Below are 24,358 nucleotides of genomic sequence, written 5' to 3'. Positions count from 1 at the left end.
GAATCAGATACTGTTCATTGTTTGAGCTAAAACAGGACAAAATAAAAATAAAAATAAACAATTATTTGACTTTATTATGATGTTCTCTGTTTTCTCACAGTTGGCCTATGTAGGGTACTTGATGCTCTTCAACTATATTGTGTTGGTGAAGATGGACCTGTGGCCCTCTCCCCAGGAGTGGATTGTCATTGCCTACGTCTTCACCAATGGCATTGAGAAGATGAGAGAGGTGAGAAAGAAAAGATTATTTATCTGTATTGTTTCCTAAGCATCTCTATTTTTTAACTGTAAAACATTGAATCCTGAGGTGTAGGGTGAAAGTAATGTCTATTAACTAAATTCGTATATAATCAAATGGCTGCTTTTCAAATAATTAAAAAGAAATCCACTCACTTGTTTAGAGCTAATTGTGACAGCATTTCAGCAACCTTCACAATTTTATTTACTGTTCAGGAGAAAAATGTTGCTCCCTCAGTGAAAGTATTCTACTGCCCTCTTCTGGATTTCAGTCAACACAACATTTTGCCTCAGAGTTAGTGTCTGTCCTTTTCAGAGCTCTTTGCTGTATCATTGTTCCTGTCTCTTAGATCCTCATGTCAGAGCCAGGGAAGCTCCTACAGAAGGTCAAAGTGTGGTTACAAGAATACTGGAACATCACTGACCTCATGGCCATCCTCATCTTCTCCATTGGGATGGTGCTCCGACTACAAGACCCGCCCCTGATGAGCTACGGGAGGGTCATCTACTGTGTCAATATAATTTATTGGTACATACGCCTACTTGACATCTTCGGAGTGAACAAATATCTGGGTCCATATGTCATGATGATCGGCAAGATGGTGAGGGGGACTGATCATTTAGTTCAAATAAAAACTCTGAAAACAAAGAACAGGTTTTTAAATGAAAAAGAATGTGACATTCTCAGAATACATAAACATCCTAACATGGACTCTAACACTGTTGATCTTTCTCTTTCCCTTCCTTTTCACCTTCATAATCATTTCGGGTGAATGTAGATGATAGACATGATGTATTTTGTGATCATCATGTTGGTGGTGCTGATGAGTTTCGGGGTGGCACGGCAGGCCATCCTCAATCCCAATGAAGATCCTTCCTGGATGCTGGCACGCAACATATTCTTCATGCCATACTGGATGATTTATGGAGAGGTGTTTGCTGACCAAATCGACCGTAAGGCGGGCTCTTCACTAATATTTACCATTGCTGGGTCTGGGTATTTTGTTGTATATTTTTGGTATATTCAATTAAGGTTCCTCTTTACTATCATCAGAGAATGCCTCGTATGCATTGATTTTGGTGGGTATGGTGCTTCAGACATCCTGGTCTCATAGAATAACATTACTATACCTACATTTTTGGCTAAATTAATTTTATGTGGCTCATAATGTATTGCAACAGTTTGACAGTAAAAAAAAAATACTATAGCCACTTAAATAACTACTTTTATACCCTTTCACACAAATCACATGTAAAATGATCAGTTTACAAGCATTTACTTTTGCCCTGTTCCTCACACAATGATATCTTATGTCATCAAAACACTTTTACTATATGACTTGTAAGGTGACACATATTAATGTTTGCATTACATTACCAATTAAATTTACAAGCTTGTTAGACTGTGATAAAATTGCACTATATGATGAAGTGCATCACTAAAACAAGCATGTAAAGCAAAGGACCGGAGTCCTGAAGTGCACAGGAGTTTACACGTGAGTCAAAAGCATCACAAAATGATGTGGTTTCAATTGCTTATTTCACCTCACATTTGCTGTTATGACACTATCAGCTAGTTCAAGGATTAGGGAAGGGGGGTCTCTTTTGTTTATTTCAATATTTCACACTCTTTTAGCACCAATCAGTGGACATTTCACCTCAGTTGTGCTTTCGGAAATCCGATTAGCTCTATTCCCGCTTAATTTCAAACTGACATAGTTCTTTCCACTCCCTCAAAGCATACACATTCCTATCTGTCAAACCTCCATCCGAGCTTTCTCCAGTGTAGGTACCCTTACACTCACACTCAATCATAGAACTTCAATCTATATACTACATTATTGGACAGATGGTATGAAAGAATGTAAAGACTTGTCACAAATGACATCTGTTCTGATAGCGTAAACATTCCGAGAAGTATGAAGAAAGATTTGCATTTCACAGTGGATGAAACATTTTGTTTGAATCTGTAGGAGACTTTTTCAGTTTATTGTTTTCTTTACACACTTAAAATGGTGTCATATTCTCTAAATGGCTGCATGTATATTGTTATTACAGGATGATATGGACCCATTCAAAATGGCTTTAGATGCAAGTGTTTATAGTAAGACTGCAGATGGAAAATCATCAGCAACAGTCTGAATCAGAAAATCACAGACATATTTTAATATAAACATTGTTATTAGCTGTATATTTTTATGGGTTGTTTGCTCACATTTACTCACCCTCAGCATAAAGAATTTGATCTTGGGTATGATTTGACGTTTACTTGGATTTTTCATGCCTAGAGGTGGGAATGGAAAAAACATGAGCTAAAGTAGAGCCTATAGCAAGTGGAAGTGAATAGAAAGTTGGTAAAGCATTCGTCTGTTACCTGTAAAACATTTAACAGATTTAATGATGGTGGAAGCTATTCTTAAAGTGCCAGTGAAGTGCCTTGACCAGCACAGTTCGATCAGAGATTATTTTATTTATTTAGATAACAACCTCCACGGCTGTATCATAAGAAAGAGCGTAATGGTAAATTAGCGTGTTATGACAGTTAGTCACTGATTGCGGATACCATACAAATGAATGGGAAGAGATGAATTTGAATAAAAGTGAGTAAAGATTTATCCTTGTTTTGAATCACAATACATTGTATTGAGCTGTACATCCCAAGAAACCTCTGACTGCACCAAAAATATAAATACACTCCTTGCATCCCACTCCTGCATTGGTGCATCTCATTCAGAAGTGATAATTCCCTTCGAAGACAATTACCCTCCACTGTGAGAGATTCAGATGGCTGAAAGGTGATAGTTAAGTCAAGTCAACCTTTATTTATAGAGCACATTTAAAAACAACAGAAGTTGACCCAAAGTGCTTTACAGATTAAATAAACAAAATGACAGAGTGATATAAAAACATAATAAAATAAATAAAAACATTTAAATACAACATCATGTATCCGTTTCAAACGATTCAGTGATCTATTCAAAAGCTACAGAATAAAAATATATGTTTTTAAAGAAGATTTAAAAATGGCTAATGATGAAGCTGACCTCACATGGAAAGGGAGACTGTTCCAGAGATTAGGACCATTACAGAAAAGGCACAGTCACACTTAGATCTATAGCAGCAACAAGGGACCCTCAATAAAGGTTGATCAGAAGACCTGAGTGCTCGGGGGAGTAAGTGTCACTGATATATTGAGGCGCGAGACCAGATAGTGCCTTCTGAATTTCTGAAAATCTGAATTTTTAAATCGACCCTGAATTTCACAGGAAGCCAGTGTAGAGACACTAAAACTGGGGAAATGTGATCCCTCTTTCTTGACCCTGTTAAAAGCCTAGCTGCTGCGTTTTGAACTAGCTGTAGGTGGGATAACACAGTTTGGGGCAGACCAATGTACAATGAGTTACAAAAGTCTAATCTTGATGTGATAAGTGAGTGGATTTCAAGTCTTTATTGGAAAGAAAATGTTTTATTTTAGTGACAGATCTCAGGTGGAAAAAGCTACCCTTGACAACAGCACTGATCTGCTTATTGAAAAGTAACGAGGAGTCTAAAATCACTCCGAGACACCTTACATGATCTTGTACATTCAACAACAGAGGACCTAACTGGGCAACCAGGCCAGGTAAGGAGGACATGGAGAAACGTAAAATAAGAACATCGGTTTTGCTTTCATTTAATTGTAAGAAATTGTTTACCAACCAATGTTTAAAAGATTTTAGAAATGTAAAAGGTAGTTAGTTAAACGATCATTTGAAATGTCATAAGAGACCTGAAGCTTGTCTCTTTTCCAATTACGCTCAGCTTTTCTGCACTCTTGTCTGAGAGCGTGGTGATGTCATTTAGCCAAGGCTGTGAAACACCCTTAAATCTCCTGCGACAATATCAAGTGTAAAAGTACAAGATTTATTAAAATCTTCAAACAACGATTTGGTATCGAGTCCAGCGAAGACATCATCTATGAAAAAATTCTTAAAACAGTTTGGCAGTAGACGAGTGAATGGACAGAAGTGACGTAAGGGCTGCGAAAAAGTAGGCAGAGGACAGTAGAGACAGACTCAATCATTATTGAATAATGGACAGAAATGCCAATATCTAATACCTCTAAGTTGGATACAGAAAGACCATAAGATAACACAAGATCTAATGTATGACTCATATTGTGAGTAGGACCAGTGACATGTCGTACAAAATTTAAAGACTCAGTGCGGGGGAATTTACCAGAGGTTTTGATGGACAGTGTACATGAACATTAAAATCCCCAAGAATCAGGAGTCTGTCAACATGAGACACCAGTCCAGAGAGAAATTCCAAAAATTGTTGGATGTAGTCCTTATTAAATCTGGGAGTTCTGTACACAAGTGCACAGAAAGCAAGACCCAAGATGTCAATCTTTAATAGTTGGACCTCAAAACTGGAATACATGTCCATAGGCAGTGTACTGCATTTAAAAATGTTTCTAAAAACAGTGGCAATGCCACCTCCTCATGGTCAGCAACAATACTCAAATAGGCGATGGCATTCAAGTGATGATTGATTGGTAATAACTTGTAATAATTGATAATATCAAAGTGTACCATTACAGTATACCACCACCACCAGCATGGACTGTTGACACAAGGCAGGTTGGGTCCATGGATTAATTCTGTTGGCACCAAAAATAATTGATAATATCAAAGTGTACCATTACAGTATACCACCACCACCAGCATGGACTGTTGACACAAGGCAGGTTGGGTCCATGGATTAATTCTGTTGGCACCAAATTCTGACCCATGAAAGTGGAGTGGAGCAAGCATTAAAAAGTTGAAAACATTTATTAGGAACACTATGGTCCTAATAAAGTGCCAGATATGGTCTTCTGCTGTTGTAGCCCATCCACCTCAAGGTTCAATGTGTTGTGCATTCTGAGATTCTTTTCTACTCACCACAATTGAACAGATTGATTATCTGAGTTATCATAGCCTTCTGTCAGATCAAACCAAACTAGCCATTCTCCGTTGTCTTCTCATCAACATGGTGTTTCTGTCTGCAGAACAGCTGCTCACTGGATGTTATTTTGTTTTTTTTTGGCACCATTCTGATTAAACTCTAGAGACTGTTGTGTATAAAAATCCCAGGAAATCAGCGATTACAGAAATACTCAAACTAGCCCATCTGGCACCAACAATCATGCCATGGTCTAAATCACAGAGATCAAATTTTCCTCATTCTGATGGTTGATGTAAAAATTAATTGAAGGTCCTAAAATCTGCACGATTTAATGCATTGCACTACTGCCACAAGATTGGCTGATTAGATAATAGCATAAATAAGTATATGTACAGATGTTCCTAATAAAATGTTCAATGAGTGTAGATGACCTTAAAGCTAAAAGATATGGACTAAAAGCAGCAAAACTTTAATTTTGATTTTATTGAGTCTATAAGAACAAAATGAACAAACAATAACTAGAGCAGTGTGAAGCTCCCTGCTGCTTCAAATGCTCCACCATCATCCCTGTCCCCAAAAAAAAAAAAAAAATCACAGGACTACAGACCCGTCGTTCTGATGACTGTTACCATGAAGTCATTTGAGAGACTGCTGTTGGCCCACCTGAAGGACATCACTGGACCCTTTCTGGATCCCCTTCAGGTCTGTGTATGATACAGTCAACATGGATTGCATCATATACTGCAACATCTGGACAGACCAGGGACATACTGTATATGCAATTATACTCTATGTGGACTTTAGTTCGGCTTTCAACAACATTATCCTAGCTATACTCCAGATTAAATTAAACCAACTCTCTGTTCACACCTCTATCTGTTTGTGGATCACCAGCTTTCTGACAGATAGGCAGCATTTAGTGAGACTGGAGAAATTAACTTCCATTATCTGTACGATCAACACTTGTTTTCCCAGGGACGTGTACTCTCCCCACTACTCTTCTCCCTGTACACAAATGACTGCACAACCAAGATCCAAGATCCTGAAGTTTGCAGACGACACTACTGTCATCGCCCTCATCCAGGATGATGATGAGTCTGCATACAAAAGGTCTGGTGTAGTTAAAACTGCCTGGAGCTGAACACGCTCCAAACAGTGGAGATGATAGTGGACTTTAGGAGGAAAACTCCAACATTGACCCCACTCACCATTCTGAACAGCACTGTGGCAGCAGTGGAGTCATTCAGGTTCCTGGGCTCTACCATATCACAGGACATGAAGTGGAAGACCCACATTGACTCCATTGTGAAAAAAGCCCAGCAGAATTTGAACTTCCTTCAACAGTTGAGGAAGTTCAACCTGCCACAGGTGCTGATGATACAGTTCTACTCAGCAGTCATTGAGTCTGTCCTCTGCACTTCAGTAACTGTCTGGTTTGGTTCAGCTATGAAATTGGACATCAGAAGACTACAAAGGACAGTTCGGACTGCTGAGTGGATTATTTGTTGCCCCCTGCCCTCCCTTCAAGAACTGTACAATTCCAGAGTGAGGAAAAGGGCTGAAAAAATCACTCTGGACCCCAGTCATCTAGCCTACTACCTTTTTGAACTGTTGCCTTCTGGCCGGTGCTATAGAGCACTGAGCACCAGAACTGTCAGGCACAAGAATTTTTTTTTCCCTCAGGTTACCCATCTCATGAACAGTTAAAACTGCCCCAATGCGCAATACACATATACACTTAGTCTATTTATATGTATCCAACATATCCTTGTATCCCCTCTGTATATATCATATGTATATTTGTACATACACACACACACACACACACACACACATATATATATATATATATATATATATATATATATATATATATATATATATATATATATATATATATATATATATATATATATATTTGTCTTATTGTGTATTTCTACATATACTTATATTTTCTATTAGCTTTTTATTTTTATTAAATTTTTTAATGATCTCTGTCTTGTTCTTGTATTGTTTGTGCACTGGAAGCTTCTGTCACCAAGACAAATTCCTTGTATGTGTAAGCATACTTGGCAATAAAACTAATTCTCATTCTGAACAGCATGTACAGGATGATGCACCAATGTATTATGGGGAAAATTTTTAACATTAACTAATTTAGTCCATCTAAAGGGGCATTTTATATCACTTTTGGGATGTCCCCTATGGTAAACCTGTCCCAGCTTTCATCTGATTAACTGACACTAAATCACTCAAAATTAGGCAGTGCCTCATATACAGTAGCTGCAGTTATGAGGACTTGTATGTGAAGTGAATGTGTGTGTTTACTCGTTCAGCAGTGTGCAAGTTTGGTGTGTAAATACTGTTGTTTGTTTATGTGCGTGCGTTTGCTGAGTGGTGGATGGCCCAAAGACAAGAGAGCTGAAATAACGCTTTCGTTCTTTGTTTCAGATGTGAATAGTAGGAAGCTACAGCACAAAGTGAATGAAAAACTCTGGCTGGTCGACAATTACGCTCGCTCTCAAGGAACTGGGCGTAGCAGTGGTCCATCCCACATAGGCAATTTCTATAAATATATAAATTATGTTAGATTTACCTCCGTCACCAGAACCATTCTAATTTCACCGTCATGTCATCGCCTCATGTTTCCCTCTGATGGTCATAAATTGTATGACACTCCTGCACGGCACTGCGAGGCTTAAGGCCAGGTTTCCGTGGTGGGGGGACAATGTTCAAGGTGCTATGGCAAATAAAATATTTAGATTCCATCACAGTTTTTAAAACCCTATCATGGAAACTTGAATCTTGGATAATGCTAAAGTCACCTTCATTAATCTCCCAATGCCTGCTAGGTTCTTATTACTGTGATGGTACTGTACAGTCACTCTAATTCCCACTCATTTCACCTCAGAATGTCAAATTAAAACTTACTAGTGGAAAATTTGCAGGGTTAAAAATAAAGGAGTTGTCCACCCAAAAATAATTTGCCTTTATTTCTGAATTACTTCCTTGCTTTTGTGGAACGCATAAGAAAATGTGAAGAATGTACTGGTCTTTTTTTACACAAAATTAAAAATAATTACAACTAACTACAATTACGACTACAAGATAACATCCTGTGCATTATATATATGTCTTCTGATTACGACTTGTATGTTATTTACAAGTCTTCTGAAACCATTAGATGGCTTTGTGTGAGGAATTATAAAAACATTTTATAAAACTTTCATGGTGCTTTTGCAACCTTTTTTGAAGCTTGAAAGCTCCAGTACCCATGCATTGGAATTGTATAGAAGAAAAAAAACGACCAGTACATTCTTCAAAGTTTCTCCTTTTGTATGCAACAGAGAGAAAAATATAAAATCATACTGGTTTAGAAACAAAACAAAATGTGGGTAAGCAAATTACAAAACAAATAAAAAAAATAAAAAATAATTTCGATTTTTGGGTGAATTTATCCTTTAAGTGTAATGCATATGTAGCAGAGCATGCATACCAGTGCCCATTTATGTCTCCTCAAATATGCTCAAAACATTTAATGTTATTGGAAAGACCATCTCACATCAGTTATACATCCTTTAAGCAAAAAGATGCATTTGCCTCCTCTCATCAATATGAGTTTTTTCACGTGGTTCAGTTGTCAGAGTTTTTGAAAGAATACATTTGAAATTTGTAAAGGCAAGAGAATTGTGATTTTAACACTAAACTCATGTTACTTCAGTTCTCTCACTTTGGGCTTCTGAATGTGATTCTCAATATTGAAACAAGTAAATGAAGTTCACACTAATATGTAAATAAATATGACTTTCCTCTCCTTAAAAGCTACAGCAACTGAACCATCCCATTTGGAAAAACGTATGATGTATTCTCAATACATTCTAACCTGCACTACAAGCAACCATCTGAAAGACTGCTGTACATGTAGTATCAATATATTTTAAACATTGCATATGTTTAAATATATTGGGGATGCAATTTGTACATATGGAATATATATCTAATTTATTTGTAATCCACATATCGGTGCATACAGCCTTTCCATTCAAATTTTCTCCACAACCCACTTTTGACTGCTTTCATTTTTGATGTTTTTGAGCATGTCAGAAAGGGTGTGATAGATTTTTATTCTCTTGCCATTTATATATATATATATATACATGTATGTGGGTTTTTGTCTTAAAAGCTTGTCCAAATTTGATTTGACAGCACCTTCCCTCGCAGTGCTCAGTTCTGTGTTTTCTTTACTAGCTCCATGTGGACAGAACATCACCACTGAGGGAGGAGTCATTATATCACTCCCACCCTGCAAGACTGGAGCATGGATAGTCCCTGCCATCATGGCCTGCTACCTGCTGGTGGCAAACATCCTGCTGGTTAATTTGCTAATTGCTGTCTTCAAGTAAGTTAAATTAATATTTATATTTAGTTTGTTTTTCTTTTTCTTTTTTCTCCCCTTTTCTCCCCACATCGGAATACCCAATTCCCCATGTGCTCTTAAGTCCTTGTGGTGGTGTAGTGACATGCCTCAATCTGGGTGGCGGAGGACAAATATCAGTTGCCTGCACGTCTGAGACCGTCAATCCGCACATCTTATCACGTTGCTTGTTGAGCGTGTTACCGCGGAGACATAGCGCATGTGGAGGCTTCACACTATTCTCTGTGGCATCCACGCACAACTCACCACGCACCCCACCAAGAGCGAGAACTACATTATAGCTACCAAAAGGAGGTTACCCCATGTGACTCTACCCTCCTTAGCAACTGGGCCAATTTGGTTGCTTAGGAGACCTGTCTGGAGTCACTCAGCACACTCTGGATTCAAACTCGCAACTCCAGGGGTGGTAGTCAGCGTCTTTACTCGCTGAGCTACCCAGGCCTCATATGTGTGGTTTTCTAAACAATGGCCACACTAGGTGACCAAAAACCTGTCAATGATATATCATGAAATATCACTTACAAAAAAGTACCAAAAAGTACCATGTTTTTTGGACTTTACCATTTTTTGGAAAATCCACCATGGTCTTACCATAGTATTCTTTGAAAAGTGACTTGGATTACCATGTAAATACCTTGGTATAAGAATATTGCAACCATGTATTCGGTAAACATGGTATATATAAAAGTACCATGGTATTACTACCAGACGCTATCACTTTATCAGGGTACCACAACAGTACTTTTTTGTTATTATTATACATAAGCATATTATACAGTACTATACTGCTCACAAATATCGAATTTGCTTGCTACTATTTGCCTTGGACTGAACTTTTGAATATCTTTTTAAAGATTTGATGCCATTAATCTGGCAAATGTTGTTGAAACAACGTTGTGTGCTAATATTGTCTTTGGTTGTAACAGCAACACATTCTTTGAAGTGAAGTCCATCTCCAACCAGGTGTGGAAGTTCCAGAGGTACCAACTGATCATGACTTTCCATGAACGTCCTGTCCTTCCTCCTCCACTCATAATCTTCAGCCACATAACAATGGTTCTCAAACACCTCTGCTGTCGCTGGAGGAAGCACGATGAGGATGAGCGTGACTACGGGCTGAGTGAGTCATAGAATTCTGTGGCAACACACTGAAAGCTTAAAACTGACAGCCGGAGTCATTTTGTGTTCTATGATCTGCAGCAGATGACAATGAACAAAAACTCATGCCAACTTAAATATTGTCTTTGATACTTTCCTTTTGCCAAACTTGGTTACATTGGTACATTATTATAGTGAGATATTTCTTTCAAATTTGGAATTATTATCATCAACATAGCCAAATTTGAATATAAAATTAAAAGATAAAATAAAAATAGAAAAGACATGGACTTGAATTTTATGATGGGGAAATCTTACCGACTTGAAGGGATAGTTCTATCAGGAAGACTCGCAGACTTGAGTGAAATTGAAGATGACATTTATTTGATGAATATAAAACAGAAAAGTAATGTCTCTCTTTAGCGTAGGCCCCGTCTGGCGGTCCGAAGTTGTAGTACTCGGAACCGTCATATCCTGCCGGAGATAGGAGGCAGGGGCGAGGAGCCAGCCCCTTTGCAGGACTCAACTGGTGGTGGTGGGGTGGTGGAGGTTGCCACGTTAGCACACTGAAACAGCAATGTGATAGATTGTGAGCAGACTTATAAAGCAATGGCTTACATGTGATTGGCTGGGAATTACCCAGCTAATGGTGCGATGATGTACAGCTCCTAGTCTTCCCGCTAGAACTACGCTGCGCTTACATTTCCCTACATTTCCCAAAAGTGGAAATTCTGTTATAGTTTTCTCACCCTCATGTCATTCTAAACACATATGATGTTCTTTCTTCTGGACAACACAGGAGAACATAACAGAATGTTAGCCTCAGTCACCATTCACTTTCATTGTATGGTAAAAAGATGCAAAAAAAGTGAATGCTGACTGAGGCTAATATTTTGGCTAACATCTCCTTTTGTTTTCCATGGAAGATAGAAAGTCATATGGGTTTGAAAAAACATGTAGGTGAGTGAATGATGACATCATTTTCATTTTGGATCAACTATCTTTTTTGGATGAACTAACATTTTCTAAAAAAAATTCTCCTGTCAGAGCTCTTCATCACTGAAGATGAACTGAAAAAGGTACATGACTTTGAAGAGCAGTGCATGGAGGAATATTTCAGAGAGAAAGATGACCGCTTCAATTCTTCCAATGATGAGAGGATACGTGTGACATCTGAAAGGTTAAAACCATCACATTTAATCAAAAATGAACACACTGTGGTAGGGCCACACAATTACTATCCATGGTGCCATTTACAAATAATTAATCAAGACAATGTTAACACTTTAAATTGTATTACCTTAGCAATATATTATGTTTAGAAGTACTGTATAAATACTGTATATATATACTAGACATGGTCTTCTGCTGTAGTAGCCCATCCGCCTCAAGGTTTGATTTGTTGTGCATTCTGAGATGCTTTTCTGCTCACTTCAATTGTACAGATTGGTTATCTGAGGTACCGTAGACTTTCTGTCAACTCAAACCAGTCTGGCCATTCTCTGTTGACCCCTCTTTTATCTATATTAGATCAGCAGTTACAGAAATACTCAAACCAGCCCATCTGGCACCAACAATCATGCCACGGTTGAAATCACTGAGATCCTATTTTTCCCTAAACTGATGGTTCATGTGAAAATTATGTATCTGCATGATTATGATAAGCTGATTAGATAATCACATGTATAAGTAGGTTTATTGTTCCTAATAAAGTGCTCAGTGAGTACATGTAAACACAAATATGTAAACAACAATTACAAATACAATAGTTGTTGTTCATTCGTGTCATTCTGACTTGCTAATGTATCAGTGTAACATAAACATTGTAATGTAAAGTGTAACCAACACATTATTAGATGTATATTTAAAAAATTAATTGCAGTATATTTAATAGACTTATCTGATGTCATCAGGGTGGAGAACATGGCAATGCGTCTTGAGGAGGTGAATGAGAGGGAACATTTCATGAAAGCATCTTTGCAAACTGTGGACATCAGGCTTGCCCAGATGGAGGAGATGATTGGCCGGATTGCTGTGGCATTGGAACGGGTAACAGGTGTGGATCGAGGTGAAGTCAACAAAGGGCGGTCCAGGACATCATCCGACTGCACTGATACAAATTACATCCTTCGCCAGAGCAGTTTCAACAGCCAAGAAGGCAATGCCTACAGGCTACAGGAGTCTATGGAGCAGGGTGGAGAAGAGTCCATTTCCCCTACTTCTCCAACCGCTCTGGCTCCACGCATCCGCAGTCACTCCTTCTATGTGAGCCCCTCCTCCAAGGACAGGTACAGTGCAGATCGGTCAGAAGGTTTCTTCAAAGAGAAATTGTTCAGTCTCCACCGGGCCAACAGCTCTCAGTCTGTATCCTCAGGAGCAGGCCCCAAAGATTCCAAGCCTGCGCCTTTGAATACGTTGTCCGTGCAGCAGCAACTTCGTCCCTCTTCCTGTATAGACATCTATGTTTCTGCCTCAGAGGATGTCCCAACCACAGATTGCTTCTTGGAGCCAGTCAGAACAGTACCAACTCTTGCTCGAGATGCATCTCTCCATTCTGAGATCATGGAGGCGGTGAGCTCAGGGGGGCGGGACTGCAGCGGAAGGGCCGGGGGCAGTGAAAGGCAGTCGGATGGTACAGTCCTATTTGAGGACAGTGCTGCTGCTGACCTATCACTTGGCTCTGCCCACCTGCTGCCAGAAACCCTGCCTTCCTGGGACCTGGACCCCTCTCCGCCGCCATCAGCCGGTGTTCTAGAACGGTCCAAGAGCAGCCGGTACCTGTCTGCAGCAGGGCCTCTGTTTCTGGATGAGCCAACGTTGGTTAAGTCGCACAGCCTGATGTTTACATCACGTGGTTACTATGGTGGCATGGGAGTGCAGGTCAAAGCAGCCGAGTATACCAGCATTACAGATTGCATTGACACTCGTTGTGTCTCTACACCTTACCCTGTCCCAGAGCGATCAGACTCACCTGGAGGCTCTTTCACGTTCGATAAGCCCCAGGATTTGGGTGTCTCACACCCTGAACGAGATGCTGAGCTCAGTCATGCAGAGTCTGATCCAGAGGAGCCTGCGGAGGGGTCAGCAGACACATGTAAGGTGGGTCAAAGTAGCAGTAGTGGGGGAACAGGTGCAGACCTAGGCCTTGACCTGGCACTGGGCCCGTTCTGCTCACCCATCTCTAGACTAGAGCGAGCAAACAGCTGCTCCTCCTCAGAGGAGTCGCACTCCAACATCTACTCCCGAAAGAGTTTCTCCATAAGTGAGAGAATGGACAAGGGTCGTGGAAGCTCAAGAAATCCTTTCCAGAAGGCCAGGGCTGGGGCAAGGCTAGAGGGTAAGACAGACTCTCTGTCTATGAGGAAGCTGGCGAAACCCTCAGCGTTCCAAAGTTTTGACAGCAGACATAATTACACGTGATGATAGCGTACAAATAGTAATGGCATTATAGATGTAGTTTTTGTAGGATGGCTCTACCTCATTTAAAATCCAAGGGCCAATTAATTAATTAGTACTGTTTGAGTGAGTAATTAGCTGTACACTGGAATATTTTATCACGGTTATCAACTACCTATTAATTTTCTAATATAGCACTGCAATGCAAATTATTTTTTGCTAATTTTTATTTTTTAGAAATCATAAACACAGAACATGACCATCAATGCCATTTGGCCAACGCTAGTTTCCAGTTCTTTCACATTTGTAATGTACTGCTGTTACTTAATCAGGAAAATGGTGTTTGTGAAATGGCTATAGCATATAGGTATTCATGATGAAGGGAATCTTATATTGACAAAATCTTGGAATGCATTTTCTAGATAAAAGCTTGTGCCTGTTTTATGAGGCGTTTGAATGCAGTTCCCAAAGTTTTTGTAGAATTTCACCCTCACATCAATTTTAAAAGCCTAAATGATCATGGTTTTCTTTTGTTGTCTGTATTTTTCCAAAATCATCACGAATGAACGCTCCTTAAACCCAATTTTAACTCTAACTCTAACACTTAGTGAATGTTCAGAATGGAATACTAACTTACTGCATACAATGCAGTATATGCTGTATAATATGTCTTTTTAAATAGTGTGTGGAAAAAGTCTAGAGTATGTGACAAAAAAATTCAAACATTGACCTGACTATATTATATGTTTGAGAAATATGGTTATTTTGCATTTTTAATCTAATATATTGTAAAAATGTAGTTGGTCATTTGGATGCACAGTTGGATGCACAGTGCATCCAAAAAATATACGTACAGCAAGAAAAATATTTTAAAATAGTATTGCTATTCTGATCATACCTTCAGACTCACGGTACTGCAAATGTATTATATAGAGTACATATCCAAAATTTATTTAAAAGCAAAAAGAAAAAAAACTTTTTTTTTGCAAAGAGACAGATTTTTCAGTGTGTCTTACAGAACAGGTTCTATATGTTGACTTGCTATGCAAGATGCCACAGAGAGTAGACCAGTAAGAAGTGTTATGCATTTTAGAGCAGGAGTTCATTATGCACATGCACATCAATTTTATTACTAATCAACCTGAGTTTTTGGATGTTTAAGATATTAAAGATAACAAATCAGCACAAATCAGGCAGGAACCACTAAACTTACCCACTATAAACACTCTTGTTTTTAATGTTATTAAAATTTAATCACTTTCTCTGCTAATGTCTTAACATGACAGTAAAGGACCTAATGAAGAACAATATGTAATATTTTCTTTTATTTACAGAAAGTTATATACCATGGCAATTTTCTTCCTCCTTTATGGTTAATCTGTAAACAGTTTGTATGGTTTATATGTTACATATATACAGTATTTCAACTGATTTGGCCCCTTTTTAATGATTAATTTCAATTGAGAGAAAACTTGTTTTTATATATCAATTTAATTACACCCATACATTTTGCTGCTTTATAACACACTATTTGTTATTGAATTAAAATCAAATGAAGCATTGCATCACTTTCGGTAAAAATCTTTATGCGTGTAGTTTTTAATCTAAAATAATTTTAAGCAATACTGAAACATGAGTAGTATCTCTGGCATCCAATCATAGTCTACACAAAACTTATATATCCATATATATATTATTATTTACTCCATTCCATTTCCATCTTATTCCACCACACATATCTCTTATGGGATGCATTTTATTTTCCTTACTTATGTGCAATACTGCAAAGAGTTTTAAAAACATTATAGGCAACTGTCACAGTGTTCTGAGATCTAGAAATATACGCATAGTGTTAAAGCTTGTATGTGAACCAAAAACATAAAGTACTAAAATAATTTTTCTTGTGCATAGTAGTAATTCTAATCACTGTGGTTTTCAAAAACAGATGATTTTGACAATTTAAGTACATTTAATATGTAACTCTGATTTGCTTCATTTTGGATGTTTTCAAATTTGGAAGGAGTTAATGCTTCTACATAGGCCCTTAAAACATGTCCATGCTGTATTATTTTGAGTAATGTGATTAACAAAACCTCTTGTTGGACTGGTTCCAGCAAAAGAAGACAGATGAGGTTATTGCTCTTATAAGATGTTAAATGCAAGTTTATCTCACTATCCTCTGTTTCACTCTCTTGTTATAAGCTTTTGTTTGGGATATGAGAGTGAATATATTTATGAAACCTGTTTTTCACATGTAAATGTTCTGTATATGATCTGTAAATCTTTCTGTCATTGTAAAAAAAAAAAAATAGTTTAATATAATAATAGGATTTTAAGAGAATGTTCCTGTATGTCTGATAAAAGACATTACACTATGACAAACTAACCAGTGTGCCAAAATGATGATGACTTATAACTTTATGTACAGTATTTTCTTAATATTTTCCTATACTGTAGCATACAAGGTTGTGAATTGTATACCACTTTTAGTCAGGTTTCCCTCCTCTTCTTTTTAAATTTAATGGTGAGCACTTATCTGCTAACAAGTCCAAGCACACGTTTTCTGCAATAATGCTGTAGTTTAAATTGAGAAGTCTTAGTTTATTAGTGTCTTTAAAATGCATGTTGTTCTTCCAAATGATATGAGCTGTCTGAGAGAACTGAGAGTGTGAATCAGAAGACTCTTGTCCTAACAGTAGAAAGCTGCGTATTTGGATGCAAATACAAATGTGTATACAGTATACCTTAATGTGAATAGGATGTTTGGCATGTATTAACAAATAAAAGAATATATATATATATATATATATATATATATATATATATATATATATATATATATAAAATGTAAAACGTCATTGCGGTTCTTTTTGTTATAAAAGAAATTGTGCACTTTACATGTTGCATCACTGTTGTTATTATTATGAAATTGTTACAACATGCACCTAATGTATTGTGACATGTTATGAGAATTAAGTCTCATTCATCTTTTCTCTAAAAAAAAAAAAAAAAAGAAAGAAAAAAGATGCGAAAAGACGCAACGCATATTACAGAACGCAATGTCTCGAGACGCGGCGCTCTAGCGCGAGACGCTGAAGAAACAGCTGGACGCGGCACAACAGTCAATAACGTCCGTTTGGTACATGTTTACATGGAAAAAGATAAGATGGTGTAATTCCCAAAATTGAACTGATCCTTCTACGGAAATGGCATGTGGGCTGTTTTCCCAAGCGTGACGCAGTACACAGTGTATCAGGGTAACGGAAGTGTTGCTTGCACTGTCGTGACTGTGACGTAGGGAGGCGTTCAAGTTCACTTCTAGTCCACGTCAGGGTACATTCTGTTCCACAAAAACAGCCACGTGTGTGGGTCTGGTTAAAGTGAAATAAGAACAACGTGACCCTGTATTGACAGTGTTGTTAAAAACGAGAAGATGATTTGTTAGACATGTGGTAACATGTTGCGTGGTCTTCCAAATAATAAACCAAAGTACATAACTTCGGAAGTTAACTTGCCCCATGAGTTCCAAATGATGGAATTCATTTCCTAAGACTGAAAACACTTACAAAGAAACGTAAATAGCATATCAGTCACGCAATAGGCTAGGCCTATAAGAAAATAACAGTAGCCTACTTAACGTTAGAAAAAAGAAATATATCTCATTTTAGACTGCAGAAGTATTCAGTTAATTGTAATGTTATGAGACTTGTTTGAAGTGTGAATATATTCTCGTGTTGAACGTTCCACAACTGTAAACGTTAAAATGTATAACAATATTGTAGAAAGTTCGGTCAGGCCAACTCTTGAAATACTCATAGGGTCGTGGGTGGTGTTGGTTGTCAATGATTTTTCCCAGAATTGTGTCCCAACGTGAACCTCGTGGTTCGGATTACTCCGAAAAGAGTACTGATACGGTAGCTCTCATTGGCCGAGTTCCTTTTCTCCATAAACTCTTCTTAAGGGCCCGCCTCACTGTTTCTTCTACCCCATGATAGGCCATTCATGTGGCGGGCACCGCTGTCAGTAGGTGGCTTGCACAGACCCAACACTTACAGTGCAGTATTTATATATCACATTGTATTAATATACAAGTATGATATACGTATTATATTAATATATAAGAATTATATATTTGTAGTAGGCTATTTTAAAGATTCAGGTATTACAAATTAAATGCAAATTTAGCTGCAAAAATAAAAAACAAATGTACTCTGTTCTTGTGTATTGTAGGATATAAATTTATCCAAGTGACTTGAGCGTTTTGACTATGTTCACTAAAATTAATTCAGATCCATTTAATGATTCATTCATTGACCATTTCTGGTGATGCCAGCTGGTGATGTCTTGTGTGAAATGAGTTAGTCACTGAATCAACAATCAAAAGAAAATTTTAATCCTTTAAAATGTGTATGTCTAAAGAGCTACAAAAAGGATTTAGTTGAGGTTTTATGCATTATAAGATCAAAGCCTGCCGAGCATTACTTTTATCAAAAGACAACAATACAAGTCTTATGTTATCATGAGTTTCAATCTTGTCCGTAAATTTTCATGTATAAAAAAGCGTTTCTACTTATCTATTGACTTCAGAAAAATGCACAAGTGTTCTAAGCACACAGCAGATCTAGGTTTTTTCTTACAGTTTGTCGACTGCACACCAACATATAGACTGATATTAAAAATAGCTTTATATATTTAGCACAGATCTGCTTAAATTGGGAAAAATAACCGATCAAACTTTCACCTCACAAACATAATGTAAAAAGCATAACTTAATGAAGATGCATAACTTAATGAAGATGCAGGCAATGATATAAACTCCACTTACAATGTGTGCTTAAAATAAGTCCTTTGTTTTTTTCTTCTGCAGTGCATTTCACATAATTCCAATCAAGAACATTATGCCAACAAATAACTCTTGTTTGCGTGTTCCTCATCTCTAGATTATTCATTTAGATCAACATTAATGCTAAATAACATGGAACATGGATAAATGAGCACTGTTGAAAGCAACAATGCTCGGCACAGCCATTGACCAGTAAAAAAAATGGCACTCCATGGCACTGATCAATGCATACACTCTTCAAGACTATTTTATTGTTTTATTCTTTCAAATACACAAATGTCAAGAAAGTGCGCTGAAACTGTGCAGGACTGTATGGGCACATGCCTTTCCTAGTAGTATACGCCCCTCATCTGATACTCAGAATACTATTGGATAACAGAACATTCAATCTGATGCTGCCAAGGTGATTCCTGGTAGACCCCAGTGTCCAATCAGGGGCGAGCTTTATGATAACACATTGGGATTCCGCGAAATATTTTCTTTCAGAAAGGAACAGCAAACAGCGGCACGCAGCTGAGTTGATGCACTTGTGAGGAAAGAATGGATAACAGCAAGCCAAGTTTCCACACATTCTGATTTTTATTACATAACTTTTAGAATAGACACGGGATATTTCTTCGATAATTTGCGTGTATAGACACGAGCGATCCAAGTTTGATACGAGCTCAGTTTATTAATCGCCTGGAATTGATCATCCTGGCAATCACATTGGGAAAGACACGTGTTGGAGTGAAACCACGTTTTCTGGAGTCATCTGCATCCTGATGTGTCTATGATGAGAAACTGCACTCATTAGTTTTTATTAGCGCGGCTGCTTCATTGCCAGGACATTTTTTTATTTAAAATAAAATAATTTTGCGTAGTTATGACGGACTTTGCAGCAAAGCCCTTGGTGCCGGTATCGAGAAGTGACTGCTCAGGCAAACTAGACGGCGAGGAGGGATCTGAAGAAAATCAAGAGAGTCAGACTCTGTTAATGGTGGCAATGATCCTGCTGGACCTAAATCAGTGTATCCCGAGCGCTCGTGGCAGTAGCATCAGCACCAAATGTATGGCGGAGATCGATGCGAAGAATAAAGTCACCGGCCTGAGGGACTATCGCGTGAAACGCATCAGTGAGTTTACAGAGCGCTGCAGAATAACCGCGAGCAGGGTGAAAAGGACACGGAACAGACAGACCGACAGACTGCATGTGGCAGTTGATAAAAGACACTGTTGTTCGTATGCTGGCTGTGGTAAAATATACGGCAAATCGTCCCATCTTAAGGCGCACTTCCGAATACACACCGGTAAGAAATACGAGTACGATTCAATGATTTAGATTGGACTAATTCCAATAATTAGAATAGAATCTGTTATTACGCACAAAAATAGCGTGTTCTTTGGAACAGTAGGCTTTCAGGAATTGCAACTCATGTTACGGTGGGTGTGACCGCAGGCGGAGCTGAAGGGTACAAACATGAGGGTGGAACAGTAGAGGCTGTTACAATCAAAGTGTGAGCAAACAGTGTCTGAGTTGCTTAGTCCACATTTTCCAGAAGAACACAATATGACCACACGATCCCCCATTATTAGGCTGAAGAACACATTTCTATCACATGCGTAAAAATTTATTTACAAAAGTAGCTATGTTTGGCAATAGTGTGACCTGCCCTTAAAAGAATAGTTCACCCAAAAAATACAAGTTTGCTGATAATTTACTGACCCTCAGGCCATCCAAGATGTATATGACCTTCTTTCTTCATCAGAACAGGATGTAAATATTTTTGGAAAAGGTATTCCAGGTTTTTAGCTTCATTCATCCAATACAAGTAAATTGACACAAATTTCTGATTGTCGAAAAAGCATATTTAGGCAGTATCAAAGTAATCCACGTGAAACTTCCTGTAAACAATCAATGCCTCCCGTCGTTGTCGTGTGACGTCATCACGTTGGCGCGTTCACGCAGAATTCTGACGTTTGCTCTGTTTACCACAGAGGAATGTACTTCATGCTCGAGTTTGGTCAGTTCAAACAGCTACAGAGAGCTGGCGGAAAACGTTTTAATTAGCCATTTTTTGTTCACACAAATATATCGACTTAATCGACTGGAGTTCTGATTACTTTGATGCTGCTTAATTATGCGTTTTGGACTGTCAAAAATGGCTGTTCATTCAGTTGCATATTCACTTGATAGCCTACTTTCCTAAAAATCTTAAATCATGTTCTCAGGTCATATACACTTTGCATGGCCTGAGGGTGAGTAAATTATCAGCTAATTTGATTTTTTGGGTGACTATTCCTTTAAGGTCGCAGCGATGACGTCACAAACACACCTCCTGAATTCACTGTTGTAAACATCCGGCACGTGGTGCCGCACTGTAGCTAAGCGGAGCTGCTCCCAGTAATTCAACATGTCACTACTAAATACAAAAATATATATATTATTATTATTATTATTATTATTATTATCATCATCATCCCATGTTATGTTTAATCATGTTGTGTTTATGAACGCTTTAAACTGATTTAAAACGCTCTTAACACAAAATAATAATCAAACTTGCTCTTAAATTACAGTATGTGATTTTTTTAAATTACTATGAGCCTTCATTTCTTTCTCTCTTGGGTGTGTTCTTAGGTGAGCGACCGTTTCAGTGCAACTGGCCAGGCTGTGCGAAGAAATTCTCTCGCTCGGACGAACTGGCGCGACACTTCCGAACGCACACAGGGGAGAAGCGTTTCATGTGCCCGCTCTGCGACAAATGCTTCATGCGAAGCGATCACCTCACCAAGCACGCCCGCAGGCACGTTGGCTTCCACCCCAGTATGCTGCAGGATCCCACCGGACGAAGACGGCGCTCTTCTGCGTCCACATCTTCCTTTGGATCCGGTGATCAGACTACGTCTGCTGGAGTTTGAGCTAACAAATTAAACATTATATCATCAATGGGACGGATAGAAATAATAATCAACTCTAAATGGACATTTATTGCAAGAGACAGCCTACTTTTCATAAATAGTCATATTTAAAATTGTGCAGGCCTGCGACATAGATAAGGGATTGATTTAAACAGAGAGGAGTGGGGATTTATTACTCTTTCACGGAGTCAGAGGAACACGAACGTGTTCTGTGTAAAGATATATGCCTATTGTGATTGGTGAAACAGATATGCATATTAAAGATCATTGAAGTGTTAGATTTTGCAGTGGTCCAGTATGGGAGCGGTTCAAAATACTTGCTATAAATGGTTATCTGCGCTTTAGGGTACTGTTGGGTACTTGAGATATTAACGTCGTGAGATTTTACTCTCGCAAACATTCTTTCGAGTATTTTAACCAATGGTATTGGATTATTGATGTTAAAATGATAGTTCACTAAAAAATGAAATTATCTCATCAATTACTCACCCTCATGCCATCCCAGATGTGTTTGACTTCCTTGTGCTAAACACAAACCAAGATATTTAGAAGAATATTTCAGCTATGTAGGTCCTTACAATGCAAATGCTCCAAAATGCAAATAAAGACTCAAATAAATAAATCTCTTCAGAGGTGGTATGGTAGGTGTGGAATGGTAGGTGTGGATGAGAAACAGATCAATATAGAAGTCATTTTTATTATTATAAAAAAGAAAAAGCCATATTATCCTCCCTGCCCAGCTGGTGGCGATTTGCACAAAGAATGCGAATTGCCAAAAACAAAAAAGAATGTAAAAGTGGATATTTGAAGTAAAAAAGGAATTAAATATTGGTATGTTTTTCACCAACACTTATTATATAGCTTCTGAAGATGTGGATTCCACTGGAGTCATATGGTTTACTTTTATCCTACCTTTATATGCTTTTGTAGTTTCAAAATGTTGGTACCTATTTCACTTGCATTGTGAGGACTCACACAGCTGAGTTATTCCTCATAAAATCTTTGTTTTTGTTCAGCAGAAGAAAGAAAGTAATACACAACTGGGATGGCATTAGGGTGAGTAAATGATGATAGAATTTTCATTTTTGCGTGAACTGTCCCTTTAAATATCAGTTACGCTTGTATCAGTTCAACAGAAGAACTTATTCTTCAGTGTATAAGATAATTGAATATACAGTTTATTCAGAACACCATTATTAGTTCTTTTGAAACTTTTTGTACCATTATTTTTTTTAAAAGTTTTTTATTTTTATTTTTTAATCACCTTCATAATGGGTGATGCAGTGATACTAATAGAGCTTCAATTTTACAGTTGACCACCGCCATCTACAGGTATGTTATGGGAAAACATGCAGTAACGTCTGTGCTGCCTTTGATCTCTGTAGACAGATGTGTGTAAGATTTAATATTGCACAACTGGAGAAAGAACATTGTATATTTTACCCACTAACTTTTGTTTTATTAGTGTGCCTATAGTATTTAAATTAAATCAGTGAACTAAGTGATTAACATAATGTTGGTTTATTAGTTTTAATACCATATTGCTCTCAGAATACATATTATCTAGTTCCACTTGACTTCAACTGTTTACTTGAAGTATTACTGTCATTTGAATCTAGATTCAAATTGATTCTTCCGTGATTATCAGTCATTTTGCTTTTACAGTCACGAAAAGGCATAAATCAGCTGGGCCTTGAACTTCAATTGATCTTATTGACTCTTTTTATATTTTATGTAATGGGAACTGATCAACAAGTAGTTGTTTTTTATTTTCACAAAGTATCTGTAATGATTTTCTCCTGAATGTCCCATGCTTTAATAGTTTGGTCCTCACTCTGCAGTTTCAAAGTGAGCTTAAATTCAGGTCATTTCAAAAACACTGTCATTGTACAAATGCTGGACTCAACATGTGCCTTGTGATTTGAAGTTCCATCAACTTAAATTATAAAGTGTAATTAGTAAAATACTGAGGAATAATTTAATTTACAAAAGTCTATTCAGTTGCACAGTTTGAATGGCAAGATTGTGATGGATCAAATGTATTCTTTGTATATATGTATCTTGAAAACTTTGAGCCATATTCTGTACTTTACATCAATATAATTTTAGTGCAACATTCATATATTTTGAATTTCATTGCCTGTACATTGTCAATACAGGGTGACTAATTAAAACTAAGCATTAAATACATTTGCTTGTATTACTTCTATTTAAATATACATAATAGTACAATTATCTTTAAAAAGAAAAGAAAATGGCTCATAATCATGCTGCATGGGCTTTTTTTCTGTCTTGAAATAAGTAAGGTGTAATTCAGGTCAGCTTTTATTGATATCGCTAAAACCAATAACAACATTGTTAATACATACATAGACCTTCCCACATAATTTGTAACATTTATGAAATAAAAACACAGCTCTTGTCCAACAAGTTCCCACTTTTGATTACACTCCAAATACATTTCAATTCAGGCCATTACGCTATATTATTCATAGTTCAAATAGACCAAAAAGTGAATA

The 24,358-nt window shown here is 37.6% G+C and overlaps 2 protein-coding genes across 2 annotated transcripts in view; both read left to right on the top strand.

Moving 5' to 3' along the window:
* LOC127627162 (transient receptor potential cation channel subfamily M member 3-like) overlaps positions 1-16,870 on the top strand; it is a 140,483-nt gene extending 123,613 nt beyond the window's left edge. Inside the window, exons 19-25 of the mRNA XM_052103430.1 lie at positions 101-229; positions 588-839; positions 1,017-1,191; positions 9,415-9,565; positions 10,528-10,721; positions 11,747-11,879; positions 12,613-16,870. Of these exons, the coding sequence (XP_051959390.1) occupies positions 101-229; positions 588-839; positions 1,017-1,191; positions 9,415-9,565; positions 10,528-10,721; positions 11,747-11,879; positions 12,613-14,119 (2,541 nt within the window). The 3' untranslated portion in view covers positions 14,120-16,870. The remainder of the gene's footprint in view (positions 1-100; positions 230-587; positions 840-1,016; positions 1,192-9,414; positions 9,566-10,527; positions 10,722-11,746; positions 11,880-12,612) is intronic.
* Positions 16,871-19,407: 2,537 nt separating this feature from the next.
* LOC127627090 (Krueppel-like factor 9) lies at positions 19,408-24,250 on the top strand. Its single transcript, XM_052103336.1, has 2 exons — positions 19,408-20,227; positions 21,559-24,250. Exons 1-2 carry the CDS (start codon positions 19,804-19,806, stop codon positions 21,837-21,839), a joined length of 705 nt encoding a protein of 234 aa, XP_051959296.1. The 5' UTR covers positions 19,408-19,803; the 3' UTR covers positions 21,840-24,250.
* The last annotated feature ends 108 nt before the right edge of the window (positions 24,251-24,358 follow it).

The sequence above is a fragment of the Xyrauchen texanus genome, chromosome 3 (genome assembly GCF_025860055.1).
Source record: "Xyrauchen texanus isolate HMW12.3.18 chromosome 3, RBS_HiC_50CHRs, whole genome shotgun sequence".
Classification (NCBI taxonomy): domain Eukaryota; kingdom Metazoa; phylum Chordata; class Actinopteri; order Cypriniformes; family Catostomidae; genus Xyrauchen; species Xyrauchen texanus.
This window is presented reverse-complemented; position numbering and strand designations above follow the sequence as displayed.

Bases quoted from the DNA above. Each gene is read 5' to 3' on its own strand.
- LOC127627090 (XM_052103336.1), top strand. From the start codon at position 19,804: ATGACGGACTTTGCAGCAAAGCCCTTGGTGCCGGTATCGAGAAGTGAC. The intron at 20,228-21,558 runs GTAAGAAATACG...GTGTGTTCTTAG, and splicing joins GCACTTCCGAATACACACCG to GTGAGCGACCGTTTCAGTGC.